This window comes from Ambystoma mexicanum, chromosome 1q, assembly GCF_040938575.1.
Source record: "Ambystoma mexicanum isolate Mex_15411 chromosome 1q, UKY_AmexF1_1, whole genome shotgun sequence".
Classification (NCBI taxonomy): Eukaryota; Metazoa; Chordata; class Amphibia; order Caudata; family Ambystomatidae; genus Ambystoma; species Ambystoma mexicanum.
This window is the reverse complement of record NC_090922.1, coordinates 234,236,071-234,252,734: the sequence shown is the minus strand read 5'-3', so window position 1 is coordinate 234,252,734 and position 16,664 is coordinate 234,236,071. Positions and strand designations below refer to the sequence as shown.

The window sequence follows — 16,664 nt, the reverse complement described above, 5'->3', positions numbered from 1 at the left end:
CATGTCCGCTAGGGTCGGAATTGGCGTACCGTTGCACCATGGTGGTGTTTGCGGTTTGGCATGGCGCGCGCGCGCGTGCTTAGTGCAGTTAGCGTTGGCGTTCACTACGGTGTCGCTAATGGCTTCGTACTTTGCGGTGACGGGTCATAGTCGCACCGAGCGCTATTCGATGGCGGTATTGCATTTCCGCCATCGTTTTTCCCTTTCCGCCAGGGTCGTAATGAGGGCCTATGAGTTGCTCTCTGGTAAATTGACCTGCCAAATTCCAAAAAGCACATGTGCTTGCCAGCTCTTTATAAACAGAGGCAACATCATCAATAGACTAAGAGGGGGTTTCAGCCATGTATACAATATCTGACATTGTAAAACTATGTTTGGTATCTTGTTAAATCTGCTCTCTCAACGTGCCCTTGCTGCAGAGAACATGATACTGGAGGTGAATCCCACACTTCTCTACGAAAAATGGGCAGAATGTAATCAGCAGGTAATTCCGCCGGTGGTAATTGTGTCAAAAATGCCCAATGGAGTCCATATAAATGGAAACTAACACCGCCCTATGACCACTTGTAATCCCGTGATGAACCCACGGGACCAAGTGGCGGTAACGGTATCTGATTTTTTTGGTAATAATTTGGTGGAATTACCACCGAACTACTGCCAGACTCAGAATAAGGCCCATTGTTATTTGGGAATCTGAAAATGAGCATGTATTTATTTATTACATTTGTTGATAGCACCCACACCCGTAAGTATCTTGGCGCTAGATTAGATCACAGTACAGTCAAATGGCCTCATTACACGGACGGCGGTAAGGGTTAACGGTCACCGTTAATGGCAACGGTGACCGTTAACCCTTACCGCCGTACTACGAGGTCCCTTTGCGGGTTGGAGGATTTAACGCCTGCTTCTTGCAGGCGTTAAAATCCAACCCGCTAAGGGACCTCGGAGCTAATTACGGCACCGCAAAATTGCGGTGCCGTAATTAGCGCCTTCCCCATTTCCATAGAGCCCTATGGGGCAGAAATGGGAATGGGGAAGGGCAATGGTGGAAGGGGGATTTACCGCCCCTCCAACCTTGGAATGGGGCGGTAAATCCCCTTTCTGCCAAGGCGGTGCCGGTATTTTACCGGCATGGACCAAGGTGCTAATAGCACCTTGGTCCACCGCCTTCCGTGTAATGAGGCCCATATTATTAAAAGATCTTTATAAGGGAAATTAATTGAACAGAATGACTCAGATTAAAAAATGGACTGATCTACTATTTGTCATTATCAGAAACCAGACAGTTGCAAGGACTATGTGATATATAACCTGCCATTCTCATTATTTTCCGGGCAGCGGTTTGCACAGTTATAATTTCTAAACATTTTGTAAAAAATAGGCAGATCTGTCTGTGCGCGCGCGCGCACACGTGAGAATGAATTATGCAACAATACCGAGCCACAGTTTTGCCGACGCACGCAGGCTAACATGGAACTTTTTATAGATGGGATTTAACCCTTGACATCAATGAGACCAGAGAATTTAGACCTTTCAGGTCATATGTAAATGAACAAACGAATCAAGACTGCCCTGATTGAAAAAGGCACGGCACGTGCCGAAACACGGGTCTCAGTAATGGGCTTTGTGATTTAATAAAGGAGTACGAAGACCATAAACCATTTGTGGCTGAAGTTTACCTATTTAAGTGGCGCAGCACACTTGTGAGAATCATAGTTTTCTTCAATACCGGGTATAAGGGCTGTGTCATTATTGCTAGAAGAACTCCGCTGAAATCGTTGGAGTGTTAAGTGCTAGTAATAAGAAATATTCCACGGACTATGGCAAGTGAATAGCCTGTGGAAATGTATTTTAAAAAAAAATGGTTGCCATGGAGAAAAAAGTCAGAGCTGCACACAGAGCGCCTCTTTCTTTTCCATGCAGTTGGCAGGCACTGCTTGTGAAAGGCGAGGAAGCCAAACAAGGCTACGGGGACACCCTGCATGTGTAGTGGTGCAAGAGGTAAGGAGGTGGTTTAGGGTGCAAGGGGAGGGGTGGAGGGTTGCGCGGGAAGTGGGTGTAATCGGGGGGAAAGCAGCAGGGACCCATCAAGGGAAGGCCAGGTCATAGAGGGCTAGGCTGGAAGGCGTCGGCCAGCAGGAGGGAACATGGTCTTTTAGCAGGAATCCAAGGCTGAGTTCTGGCGCACCTGATTGGGTGCTAATGTGGAATGTGGAATGAGTCTGTACATGACAACGAATGCAATGGTTACTGTGATGCTCCATGCTACGTAAGAATGGAGCATTGGTAGGCCAACTGTTAGAGTGGGTCAGTCGCTGCAAAAGTTGTTGGAGGGACATCAGCTCAGGCCGGGGATGCTTACTAGAGAACCCAACAAGCTCTAATTGTTGTATTCTGGCCCCGGATATATATAAGCACCCAACATATCATTAGAATTGACTCCAAGACTCCGTCTGTCTCCTTATCCCTTTATTGCATTTCTATAACTGCCAACCGTATCTCCCTCGCTGCAAATGAGGCTTTCCCGTTCAGCTTGCAAATACGCCTGCTCAATGGTATTCAAGGCTCTGCTGGCGTATGCCATGATGTGTCTGTCATGCTTTCCTTTTGGATCCGTCTGAGCCAGGAGGGCACCCAGGCCAAGCGGACTAGAGTCCACTCTAATCTCAGTATCCCAGTCAGGATTGAAGTATGCAAGTTGGTGATTATTGGTAAGTCCACTCTTGATTGCATTAAAGGCGGCCTGACAGGTTCCATCCCGTGTAAATACAGAGTCTTTCCTAAGCATTTGTCTGAGCGGGTTGGTCAGCATTGCGTAATTCGGGAGATAACGGGCACAATAACCTGCCATTCCCAAGAAAGACTGCAATTCTGTCACATCTTGTGGGGCCTTCAGACTCATGATGGCGTTCACTTTATCCGGATCTGCTCTGATCCCTTTGTCAGAAAATATGTGACCAAAGAAACATAGGCTGTGTCTATTGATGGTACACTTTGGGCCATTTAGCACAAGACCATTGTCTTGCAGGATAGTGCAAACCTGTCTCAGTGCCTCATCATGTTGATCCAGAGTAACACCAAATATTAGGTTGTCATCACTATAATTGAAGGCGTTTACAACAGGTGTGATGAGTCGCCTTATTGTTTCCTGAAATATTTCAGCCGCTCAAGAGATACCAAAATTAAGGCTTTTGTAACGGAAAAGACCTTCATGAGTAGTGAATGTGGTGATGGGCCTAGATGTAGGATCAATTACTAATTGATGGTATCCTTGATTCAAATACAGTTTTAAAAACTTGGTAGCTTGGTTGAGTCTAATTATCATATCCTCAATATTGGGCCCAGGATGTCTTTCTCTTTGTATCGCAATGTTAGGGATTCGCATGTCTACACATAGGCGAAGACACCCATCCACCTTGGGTACCACCACCAAAGGAAATACTCATCTCTCAATGATATCATTTTCAAGTAATTGCTGTAACTCATGAGATACTCTTGCCTGGAGATGAAATCCTATTTGTCTGGGATGTTGTGGGACGGGACGAACAGTAGTGTCAATGTGTAGATGTATGACATTGGGCCTCATTACACGGTAGGTGATAAGGGATTACAGGCACCGGTAAAGGCACCCGTGCCGGTAATCCCTTACCACCCTATTCCAAGGTCCCTTAGCGGGTCCCTTCCTTCACACCTGGTCTGACCAGGTGTTGGGGACGGGACCCGTTAAGGGACTTCAGAGCTAATAACGGTACCGCAAATTGCGGTACCGTTATTAGCTCTATCCCCATTCCCATTGAGCCCTATGGGGGCTCGAATGGGAATGGGGAATGGTTCCCGGATTGGGGACTTACCGGGTCCTCCAAGGTCCAAGGTTGGAATGACCCGGTAAGTCTCTATTTCAGGAACCCGGACCCGGGATGCGGTAAGGGGGTAGCCATGGTGCTAAAAGCACCATGGCTACCTCCTACCGTGTAATGAAGCCCATTGTCTTTCAGTTTTCCAACACCTTGAAATAGCTTTGGAAAGGTATTTTTAGTCCATCAATATCTAGTTCCTTCTTTGATAAGGCTTGCAAATCATGAGTTTGTGGAGGAAACCCCTGAATATCAATAAGTTGTAACTCAGTAGCGGTCTTGCAGCTGAGGAGGCACCTTCCCACCGCTGGGCTGTCTATGACGTGCATGCTGACGGAAACACATTGTCCACTGTGAACTAGGTCACTCCAAAATTGTCCTTTACATATTAGGGGCTGAACTGCACCCCATTGGAAAATCTGGGCTTGTGATGGTTGCAAAGGATGTATGCTCGCTATGCCCTCATAGGTGTTCTCACTCACCACGTTTACAGTGGCTCCCGTGTCAATAAGAAATGGTGTAGGTTGTCCCCCTATATGTACTGTTACCTTCAGAGCGATACTATCATCAGAGGTATCATGGATGAGTCTAACGTATTCCCTACTATATCATACTCTTGATATTGAGCCGCATGATATACCCAAGCGCGCTTAAACAAACTTGACCCCCACTACATGTCATTCAACATTGACGGTAACAACATTAAGGTTGCCAAGGAGGTCAAGACCCTCAGAGTTTATCTAGATTCTACCCTCTCACTCAAGAAACAAGAGAGCGCCACTGCCTCCAATACTGCCTACACTAATAAACTTATTAATGCATGCAAATCCTACCTGTCCCCTAACAGTTGCATTACACTAGCTATGGCCCTAGTCTTATCTAAGTTAGATTATTGCAATTCTCTATTCTTAGGTTCCTCAGAGTGAAATCTTAACAGACTACAGGTCTACAGAACAAAGCCTTGAGGGCAGCATTAAGCATACCCAGGTCCCACCACATCTCAAGCTTCAGACGGGACTCTCACTGTCTCCCGATTCACGACAGAATTGTGCTCCGCACTCTTGCTATCATGCACAAATGCCTCTCTAACACTGCACCAAAATACCTGTCTGACAAAATTTCCAGAAATTAACCAGCCAGACCCACCAGATCTGTATACTCACACTGTCTCAGCATCCCGAGGTTTAACTTAAAAACTGCTGGAGGAGCTAGCTTCCCAGTTCTGGCTGCCAAATGTTGGAACTCCCTCCCTCTCCTGATCAGAACTGAACAATCTTTATGGTCCTTCAGAGACAAAGAGCCTCATTACGAGTACGGCGGTAGGGGGTTAACGGCACCCGTAAGGATGCCGGTGCCGTTAACCCCCTACCGCCGCATTCCGAGGTCCCTTAGCGGGTCCCACTAAGGCTGGCTGGTTTTACCAGCCACCCTTAGCGTGAGACGCTAAGGGACCAGGGAGCTAATAACGGGCCCGCTATTTGCGGGCCCGTTATTAGCTCCTTCCCCATTCCCATTGAGCCCTATGGGGGCTCGAATGGGAATGGGGATTGGTTTTCAGAATGGGGAGTTACCGGGTCCTCCAAGGTTGGAATAACCCGGTAAGCCCCCATTCCGACTACCCGGACACGGGTTTGGAGGAAGCCATGGCGCTAATAGCACCATGGCTACCTCCGAACTCGTAATGAGGCCCAAAGTAAAGATTTGGCTAGCAAACAAGGCCTGTTAACAGCCACCTACCCACACTTGCGCCAGAGACCAACTGTTACCATCAGCAACTCTATTTTGAGCACTTACCTGTATTAACATGTATGCCGCCGAACCTGTAACTCTTGTCGGCTTGCCACTTTATTATTTCTGTATGTTGTCTCTGAATGTCTTGTAACCATGTCCTAAGTTCACAGGCCCAGTTACCCCAGGGTTAGGTGCGCTTTGCAAATAAATAAACTAAACTAAACTATTGTTCCTCTTCAATTGGTGGATTCTCATAAGGATCTCCCAACGGTGTCTCTCTTTCTTCTTCTTGACTTTCCCTCTGATATGACTATATATTTTGATCATGTTCTTGTATTGCACGTTCAGACGTTTCGATTTGCATGTTTTCCATTCCCCTAATAAATCCTGGCTGTGTTTGATACATTATTGCAGTCCTATTAAGGTTAGGCCGTATGCTGTCTCTCTCCTGGTATGACTTTGTGTTGGAGGTTTTTTTCATGCCATATTTCCTATTCGGCAATATCTGTATATTGGACTTGTATGCTGCTAGCAATGGGGCTTTCTCGCTACACAATCTGAAAATGATTTTCTTGGCCACACCGCATGCACATCTGACCAAGGGCTGGGCATTGGCCTTTATGTGGAAATTCAAATCCACATCGATAACATTGGGCCTCATTACAACAAAGGCGGCCGCGGAATGAACAGTGCCGGTAAGGGACCGGCACCGCTCATTCCCGGCCGCCACATTACGATGTCTGCAGCCCGCCTGGCCAGACCAGATGTGCAGAACGGGACCCGCTAGCAGTCCAGGATGCTAACAACGGGCCCGTCATTAATGTGCCTGTTAGCATCCTCCTCATTCCCATTAATGGGAATGGGGATGTACTGGGTCCGTTAAAGTCGGCATGTCCCGGTAATTCCCTATTTTTGGGACCCGGACCCGGTACCTGGTTTGGGGGTAGCCATGCTGCTAAAAACGGCATGGCTACCTCCAAACTCCTAATGAGGCCCATTGTCTTTCTGGCGGACTTCTACGAATGTTATTCCACGTATCATGGCGAGGTGACATGCCTAAATATCGTGGCTGTCCTTGCATGTTTGGTCCCACAGCGGCAATGGTATCTATTTTTTGGGGATTTTTAATATTCGCTGCTTGTGTATCGACTCTCTCATATAATCTTTCCAGTTCTAGGACATCCTTTAGAGGGAGATGTTTTCGAAATTGTGATATAATGCATCCTTCAATTACTCTCAATCTAATTGCCTCATCGTCATTGAAGCTTGCAAATTCGCAGTATGTTGCTTTCCTTTGTAGTCGTAATAACAAATTGCGCAATGGTTTCATGTGGTGCCTGCATGCATTGGTTAAATATGTAGCGCTCATAATCTCTATTGGGATGGATTACTAATCGTCCGCTAATGGCAGTAATCAAAGTTGATATGTTGTTTTTTCTTGAGTTGGTATGGCCTTAATGACGCTTTTCACCTCCTTCCCCACAAAATGTATGAAAATGCCTAACTTATTCGGGGCATCCTGATTTCCTACTGCCCCCAGGAATTCCTCAAATTCATCTACCCACTCTTGCCAACACTGTCCTTGATCATCCTGTGGCTCCAGGCTGAATGGGTTTGGGTGGCGTAAGTAATTAACTGGGTTTGTAGGTGTCCCAAGCATGTTTTGGGTTAGCGTTGTATCTCCACTTGCATTACTAAAAGACATGTCTACCTGTCTTTTCCTGCTTCTTGCATCTGTGTGCACTTTGCTACTTTAAACGTGGTAGATAAATGTCAGTATTTGCTCTCAGGTGTCATTTAGATATGGTCGCTCCTCTTGAGGCGATTTATTGATTATATCAATTTGGCAGTCTGTGCGGTTTGATTATTCTCTGTGTGTAGCCTTTATACCTTTATTAACTATGCATGTTGTTATGGTACTTTTGTTTTTATTTATTTCTTTGATTGCACCGTTGGGTTTGTGCAGTCTTTATTTGCCTTAGCTAACTAGATTGATTTCGCGCTGTGATGGCGCACTAAGACTCGTTCACTTTATATAGTCAGTGTTGCAACAGCAGAAATGCCTTTTCCCCGTTGCATTGCTATGACAACGTTCATTGTGTCACCAACGGAAACCAATATGGCTGCACGTTTCTTTACTTGTTTGGGTCCTTTCCTCTAAAATTGGAGTTACGTGCTGCTGCGTCCTGACCTCAATACTGATTTGGAATCTGGATCTATCTTCATGCACCAGTGAGTAGTGCGACTTTTAAACAGTTAACAAATGCTTGCGCAGCAGTGCACTATTAATGTTACTAATGTTTATAAGTATGTACGCTGCAGTCTGATGACAGTCAAAGAAATCACAGCTTAGTGTATCTTTTGTTGTTTGGGGCTCGATTACCTTTGTGGACTTGACTATGCAGCGCATCTTACCGCTTCCGTAGTTGCTGCTTCTTTCTTACTTGGTGGCGCTCGCAGCTTTCCTCGCATTACCTTTGTTCTGCTTGCTCTGTTTCAATTGTTCGCCAGCAAACCATTCTTTTAATCAGCTTCTCAGTTGCCGGTTTCGGCTTCTTCCGGCAGCTCTTTCCTTCACCCTGTTTGTATCCCTTTTTTTTCAATCTTAATCGCGACCTCCTCCTCAAGTCACTCATTCGTCCCTCGATATCTTTCCACCAATACGATTAGCCACCTCCACAGGCTGTGTGCTTCTCTTAGCCTCCTCTGCAGGCTGTCACTGTTTCTCTAGTCTTGTCGCTTTTCTTTTTTTAGTTGGCTGCGTGGGTCATCTCCTCGTCGGCAATTGTTGTATTCTGGCACCAGATACATATAAGCACCCAATATATCATTAGGAATGACTCCAAGACTCTGCCTGTCTCATTATCCCTTTATTGCATTTCTCTAACTGCCAACCGTACCTCTCTCGCCGCCCTCTCCCTCCTCCCCATTCCATTCCTTCCTCGAGAACCCCTTCTGTATTCCGTTCGGCCACGTTCCATGTTCCACTCAGTCACAACACCCAACAAGCTCTGTTTCATTATTTCTTTGATATCCAGGGCATCAGTAACAAGAGCACTACTCCTCCCACCATTGTTAGTGCAGTCCCAATTTACTGGCGCATGTTTGGTCGCAGTCCTGATATTAAGCTAGCAAGTCCCTAAAGGTTTGAGGTCCTTTTCACTTTCCTACCGAAGGGCAAAGATGACCAATATGGCAAACCTCATGGAAAATAGAGGGAGGATATGTTCAATTGTTAGAATTTTGCAACTAACCACCACACTGACTGCTTCCTTTCCGATTCCTCTTTCTGCCTCCATAGGTGTACCCTCTGAGCCAACGGTGCACCAAGTGAAGTCTTTCCAAGAAGTGCAGGCGAAGGCAGTGAACTGCTCCGCCACTCCTGCTGCATCGGGAGCTGGCTGGTTCTATTTGTTCAGAGAAGGGGAGCAGGAACCCCTTGCCAGACAGAGGTCACCTGTGCATCATGGGAGGACCATGCACGTCTTCTTTAACGTCACTGACACTGAGTGGTTTCTGGGCCCACAAGAGAGATACGGCTGCTTGTACCAGGCAGAGGAGGACCTCACGCTTGGTGTTCAGTCCGTGCTGGTCCCTCACTCAGCTCCAGGTATAAACGGTGAGCTCCTGCAATGCCTGGGGAAAACTTGCCACAAGGGAAAATGGTTTAAGTAATGTAAAATAAGTTGCTGTGAACCTAGATAGAGCATAGTATGCGCTATACACCCCATGTTACTGTTGCTTATTATTATCTGTCTGATCTTAGGTTATGCTCACTTGGAGGGTGTCCTCCTCTTTAGAATCTCATCAGCTTTTCCACAAATCCAACCAGCATCACCATGCATAATAATGGTTCAGCTGACTGGACTTAGATGGCATCTCATAGACAATCCAGAGACCTGCAAACTGATATTGATCCAACTATTGAACTCAAACTTTTAACCTGGTGTTATGATGTAAGCTCCGGCATTGTTTCCGAACCCTGAGGAGTTCGAGAAGGACGCCAGGGTCAGTTGTGGATTGATGCCTCCACCAGCAGACCATTGCGTCCTGTGGGTTCTTTTTAATAAAGTATATTCCTACAAATATACTGTTTCGTGTGCACTTAGCATAATACCTGGATAGGCCCCTAAGCTTACTCGCACTAAAGAAACCAAGCTTGCATCTAGAATCCAGAGTTGTACCAATGGCGCACCTCTCTTCTATCCCTAGCATCGTGGGAGCTCCAGTGGTTCCTAGGAGCTGTACAAGGCTTGTGAATATCCTGAGCTACTAGCCTTATACTATTTGTAGCCTCCATAACAGCGCTTATTGAAGTTATAAAAACTAGAAAAGCAGAACAGACACCACAGGCTGTGCCATATCGGGCCTTTCCGACTAGGTGGCCCTTGACACCTTTGTCCCTCCTGACAGTCCTCTAAGCAGGATAAGGGAGTATACCTCTCTAACACCCAGTGGGAGCCAGTGCAGCATGCAGTGTAACAGGAAGTTCTCGAAAGGATCAATCATAGACATACAAGGAAGTAAACAAAATGTAAGCAACCTAAAGGAAATAGAAGACAACAGTGTATCAAGCCATCTATTCATATAAAAGGTATTTATAGGTAAATTGAAATAAAATATGAAAATAAATCAAATGTAAAGACCTAATCTTCCTTACCTAAATAACCCAACACCACCATGCCAAGTGATTACAGCAAAAACACATATAAATAGATATACCCATGTAGACAAAGTCAAGAAAAAAAAATATACGAACCTTCTCGGGTATAACATTTGTCACTCGTGTATTAATTATAACAAAGGCATCCAATATTTATTGTGTCTTTTAAGTTTGTATGCAGAATGTTGATTCCATAATGAGTCAACTATGTTTGGGTAATTGCCCACATTTCATATGTGACACAGTCTTCATCCTGACTAAATGGCTTGAGATTTTAGGGTTAATTTATTCATTCTGGGGTTTGCAGGTTTAAGAGATTAAAAAATACAGCCAATTTAGTAACGAATCTGTAGGGCTACAAAAGCATGTTTCATGTGGTTAAATTACTATGTGGGTGCCTACTGCTGGCACGGATCAGTAGGAAAGCCTTCTTAATTGTGAATGTTTCTAGAAGATACAGAACCAATTTTAGGTCACATATTGCGACAGATGTTTCTGTACCCATAAATATCAGATGTCATACGTTTAGTTGTAAACATTCAAAATCATTTGAGCGAACAGGTATAATTTGTTTGTGTATGCTATCTAGACAGTAGGTGCAGAGTTTACATGAGCCCTACCCATTTTATTTTGAATATGGAAACAATTGCAGATACAGAAATTCGCATACAGAGTGTTGTGATCATAAATATTACACAAAGTGAACTGCAGGTCAAAATTCAAGATCGTGTCATGCAGAAAGAGATACAATACATTTCATCAATGGGATTTTGCTAGTAAAGTGTACCCATAAATTGCCCAAAAATTGCTCCATTGAGCCCTTCTTTATAGGTGCCTAGGTGGGAGATCTATTGAAGATCACTTACACTAGATAGAACTCTCTCTGGTCAGGTAAAATGAGATCTCAGTCCGTATCCCATTGGCAATATTGGAAAAAATGTGTGTGACTAGAAGCGCGTGCATATGTTGTAATGGAACACCTTAGCGGGCTTCCCCAATTCGAATATCAACTGCTCCTGAGGTCAACCCTGTGTAGACATTTTTGCTGGTACAAATAATACAACGGTTGGTAGGTTTGCCTAATTCCTCTTCAATATCATGGTTATGCACTTCACTGTCTGTGGTTCTTGGGTATGTTTGCAGTACACACTACTTCTGGCTGGTATGGTTACATTGTATGGTTACATTGTTCAATGTCTATCCTCTGTTAACAAGGAACAAGGTGGTCCCTCAAGTTTTCTCTGCTTTTGAAAGCAAAACGTAGTTTGGAGTTTTGTGCATCGTTCAATGAGACCAAAGGCCTTGTCTGAGCAGTTAGAGCATACATTAAGGGTGATGCAGCGACCTCAGGGCAACAAGCTAGGAGCATACAAAAAACAGATAAATACACTACTTCCTTTAATCTTTTAAAAGAAAATCCCAGCATCAGCGGCAATACACAGCCAGCCCCGTTATTCGTTCTAACCCTATCAGTCTCATAGATTACCCTTGTCTGAATCCTGAGTTCCACTGTGATGAACTTTCTTGTCTGCATGTGACATGAAAGCCTCTGGCAGAGCTCTCTCTTCTATTATCAAATTCAAAGACACTGACCTGTCAGGAAATGTACTGATGTACCCTTTAAGCCAGTATTCACTATGTGATCAGTCCAGACTAAAATCTTTGTGTTCTCTTTTGCTTTTATTTACCTCAGGTCCCGGACCGCAAGTGGCCCATCTCTCCACAGAAAATTTAGTACGGATTGGACTGGCTGCTCTTGTCCTGCTGTTGGCTTTGCTCTTCGTCGCTGAGGCATGTTTTGAAGAGAGAGGAGTCAAGCGCATGAGCAGCTAAGCCTACAAATCCTGCCATCCAGAGCAGGGTACTTCCTGTTGGGTAGAACCCATATTTTCCCAAATAATTGTGAGATGAAAGGTTGACCAGAGTGGGACTCGAAGCTGTAAGGGATGCCATCAACATGTTGTAGCCAAACTATATTACAATATGTCGCAACACAGAGTTCCCTAGGATGGTAGTTTGTGAACTGCAGAGAGGCGAGATTGCACAACACATGTTCTACACTAAAGCAAGTTCTTTCGGCTATTGTAGGCAATGGCCACCCTTTAGGAATTGGTCATCAATTGGACGTGTTACGCTCCATTCAGACTGCATATGTTTGCTCCCTTACTAGAGCGAGAAATCTCTGTACACTGGATGTTCATTACGTTTTGTAATGCTAGCACCGTGTTTGTAGACGCAAACTACTGAAACGCTAACAAATCGCAAAAACAAAATCCTGAAAGACTCTTCAGTGTTTAGCTCTGAGGGAACCTCCAGCCTGTGTTCTTTATTGTGATATCACATCACCCTCCTGCTCAAATATTTTTCATGATAGGCTTTTGCTCATAAGTATCACTTTAGATAGACGTATTGCAGCAAAAACTATTGGTATGTTTAGTGGTAAATAGTAAGTGTGTATGACTGTACATCTGCCTTAGTGATCTGTCATTATTCCCTCCTTTGTATGTTTGTGGCCTTCTGATATGCTTGGTCCTACCTTTTTGTTTGAATCATCTACCTGTTTTCTGTTTATTGCTATAATGATGGTTATCACTTGCAATGGCGGGTGCACACTTTATTGCTTACCTTTAGCCAATGGGATGCATCTTTGGGGACATTTGAGGCGTCACTTGACATAGAACAGCCTAAACAGTTCGTTATTTTTGGAGCCACCAGCTAGAACCACCAATCATACAGGTGCACGCCACAATGATTTTCACTGCAGTATTCTTGTTACAAGGAAAGAGGTCCTGTTAAAAGGCAATGCGCCCTATTTTAAGGTGAGGTTTCCTGTTCCATTGTTATGTTAATAGTTTTTTTATACTGCCCCAAATCACTTCCATAGTAGTCTCACAGCACATTGTGACCACACCCGGGGAATCCAGACCTCTGGGGAAGGAAAAAGAGCAGGATAAACATAAGATGATACAGCCTTTCTTGCAATAAAAAGAACTTCCGGTCCCGAGGTCGCATTTTCTACTCCAACTGAGAACTTCCTGCTTTGAGATAGGCCTTTATGTTACACAGCAGGCCTCCAGACTAGAAACCTGAAGGTCCCGATGCATCATGCAAGACAGGACATTGTGTACCAAGGGAAGATTTCCTGTTTGTTACAGGGTGAGACTTATTGTGGTGAAATATCAGTGACACAGTGCATGGAATGCCGAATACGCACACAGCAGCACAGCATCTGCTGAAGTTACTTCTGATGCGGGAGTGTTGTGCAGTTCGCGCGATCAGACCCGTTTCTAGGGGTGGCGCCCCGTGGTTGAGAGTGGTGGTGGAGGGGCGCTTCAGGGGCAGGTGTGTATCGGACTACATACAGTGATGGACTGACTGTTGTCAGCGGCGCACTGACCATGGACAAAAGACAGAAGCCTGCTTTTCCCTGCAGCAGGACACCTCCCACAAGCATACGCACCTCTTTATCATCCTCAATGGCCCTAAGCTTTCGCAGGGCGCTGCCAGCCTTAGACAAGTTGGGACCATTAGCCCCCACAGGGAGGGGGTTGCCAGGGCTGAGTGGGTGCTGAAACACCTGACAGTAAAAGCCGAATCCAAGTACAACTAAAGAGAAAGGCAGGATGGGTGAAGGGGGAATTTGGGGTGCTGGACAAACTTAGGGAGAAAATGAGGTCCTCCTCTTTGCCCTTTTCCACACACTAACCCCACCCTTGATCTATCGGATAGATCTAGGGGGGGGGGCGTAGTGTGTGGAAAAGGGCTAGATCAAGGGTGGGGTTAGTGTGTGGAAAAGGGCAAAGAACATGAACACAGGAATGAAAGGACAAAAACGCAGAAAGAAAATGTAGAAGAATGCCAAAAAGAAAGAAAAGAGGTGGGAAAGGAAGAAAGTTAACATTGCATGGAAAACAAAAGGCAATTAACGAGGAAGAGAACAAATCAAGTGTCAAATGAAAAACAACAATAAAGGAAACCAGGGGATTAAACAAAAAACGAAAGGAATACAGAATGGAATAAAAAAAGAAATGATGTTAGATGGAGAGGATGGGAACAGGCAGTAGAAGGGGATCAGGAAAGGTTGTGCTGCACGCACAGAAATGGGGAACAAGATGGATGGAATGCTCTCATCTCTCCCAGGATCTTGGAGGCCTCCTACTCTATAACAAGCTGGTTCTCTGTCTGGTAGGTTGTATGTTACCTACTTGGTGGGGGTGGCACGGGTAAGTGTCAGAACTCAGCCCTATCGGACAATTACTGGTATTGGTTGTCGGTTCCCAACAGTTCCTGAAAACATATTGCAAGCCCCATGTGGCTGGCTAACACCTGAAAAATGTCAGGCCTTTTTCCAGCCTACAATACACCCTACTGCATACCCAAAAAACGTTTTCATACACAGTTTTAATGTCTGCACTATATGTATACATAATGTTGATCATTTGTGCAATGTGCACCACATGCTGATTTGTGCTTTGTCTCACTCACAGCATCATCACATGCAAGGTATCATCGTTTCCTAACAGCAAACCTCGCAACTCAGACAGCTTTGGCGCATGTCATCCATAATGTAGCCAGTTCGTAAACACAGCCGGCAAATACCATCCATAGATTTCAACAGGCTCTCTATGCTAAATCTGATTTTATTCACCTGGGCGGCTCAAAACGATTGAGATGTATGGGTGATGTGAATAATATATTGCAGTGTTTGGGGGTTAGAGGTGGATCTGGCTGGGGCAAGGCCTTTAACTGTGTGGGGAGCCAGCATGCACAATTGCTTTTGCCACCCCCAGGTCATTGGGCCCATAGCTGCGGAAGCTGTACCTTCTGCTATGATATGTCTGAGTCAAGAGGGCTACACTAATGTTGGGTATGCCTCGGGGAAGAGACTCCGTGCAGGGGCAAGTTTGCAGCATTTGAGGGAGCTGTGCGTAAGTTGGTGGGGGCGCACTTTAGCTGTTTGCCCATGGCGCCATATTGCCTAGAAACTGCCCTACCTGCTATGATACATGCTAATGGTATGACGTCCTTTCATCGCAGGGTGTTTTTTCGCTGCGTTATTTCCTGCACATTTTTTGGGACGGTTAGAAAAATATATAAATTGGGCGTGGGTGTTCAGCAATATCAGAGACGGCATTTCACCAAAATGCCAGTGGTAGCGGAAGTGACATCACACGACCCTTGACCCCCTGGTGACATCACAGGAAGTGATGTCATTTTACCCCACCCCAAGGTGATATCACGGGAAGCGATGGAACACGACTTTTCACCAGTTGACAAAACAGGAAGTGACATCACATAGCATTGTACTCTACGAAAAATATGGTTACGATATCACTATAATGTGATGTACATTTCATACAAGAATGGATCGCCATATGTTTCATCAAGATCATTGTGTATAGGCCCATATTAGCAAATGACTGCGAATGCGAGCAGACGCCCATGACCAAATGATAATGATGTGTTATTATGTAGCACTTACGCTTAAGCGCTTTATATAGAAAAAATATACACCCAATATCACCAAACCTGTGTTGGTACTCATTTATCGACCTCATAAGTATGAAAGGCTGAGTTGAGGCGTTTAAGAACAGACTAAATCAGTGACTCACTCCCTGAAGTGTGCCTGAAATATACCTTTAATGAGTCTGGCAATTATTGTATAGAATTCCAGAAAGACACATTATTTGGTATTCCTATTCTTTCTTATTTAGGGTCAGAGATGAAAGTGTTATGGCATTCCTGTTCTTATTTTTCTTCTTTTTTTTTAAAGGGGCCTGAACAAGAAAGCCTGCCACTCAAGAAGTAAAGAGCCACATGGTGCTGGCCAGAGCGCAGGAGCTTGCATTTTTTATTTTGAGGTCGCAAGGGAGACCTCAGAGGTTGCAGTTGCGACCTCTGGTGACCCCTAAATGACATCCCTGATCAATATCTAAAAAATGAAAGGTGATGGGGTATTGGAGCTGAACCCCCCCCCCCAAAAAAAATGCCATGAGTTTTTTCATAAAAAAATCTACTGTAAAAAACCCTGCGAAAAAACATCCTGTGATGAAATGACATGGAAACCATGCTAATAGTGCAAGAAATCCTGCTATGAAGAAGGCAGCAATCTGTTCAAAATATCTCCTCGATGGGGCTGTAAAAGCAATGATGTCAGCAAGATCATGGGAACAGAGGGCACACAAAAAGGCATTTTGGCAATACGTTATCGTTCACAAGATCAGTTATCACCTAACGGCACCCAATCCAGCCCAGAAACATGTTTTTTTTCTTTAAAATACCTACCACATGCATCATGCCAGTGAAAGGGGTACTAATCATTTTGCCTATATCTCATATCGAAAATGATACTTAGATGCTCCCCGTACCTGCAGGAGGAGCTCTTCCTTTGGGAGGCACCACTGTAGCGGTGGCCC

General features: G+C 44.9%; 1 protein-coding gene across 3 annotated transcripts in view; it reads left to right on the top strand.

Annotated features, from left to right (window-relative positions):
* The window catches only part of LOC138526959 (T-cell-interacting, activating receptor on myeloid cells protein 1-like), a 234,722-nt gene extending 218,946 nt beyond the window's left edge, over nucleotides 1-15,776 (top strand). For 2 of the 3 annotated variants that reach the window (XM_069637914.1, XM_069637895.1), the window contains exons 5-6: nucleotides 8,887-9,204; nucleotides 11,942-15,776. In XM_069637914.1, the coding sequence (XP_069494015.1) occupies nucleotides 8,887-9,204; nucleotides 11,942-12,081 (458 nt within the window). In that variant the 3' untranslated portion in view covers nucleotides 12,082-15,776. The remainder of the gene's footprint in view (nucleotides 1-8,886; nucleotides 9,205-11,941) is intronic. The other variant, XM_069637904.1, reaches the window with a different exon arrangement.
* The last annotated feature ends 888 nt before the right edge of the window (nucleotides 15,777-16,664 follow it).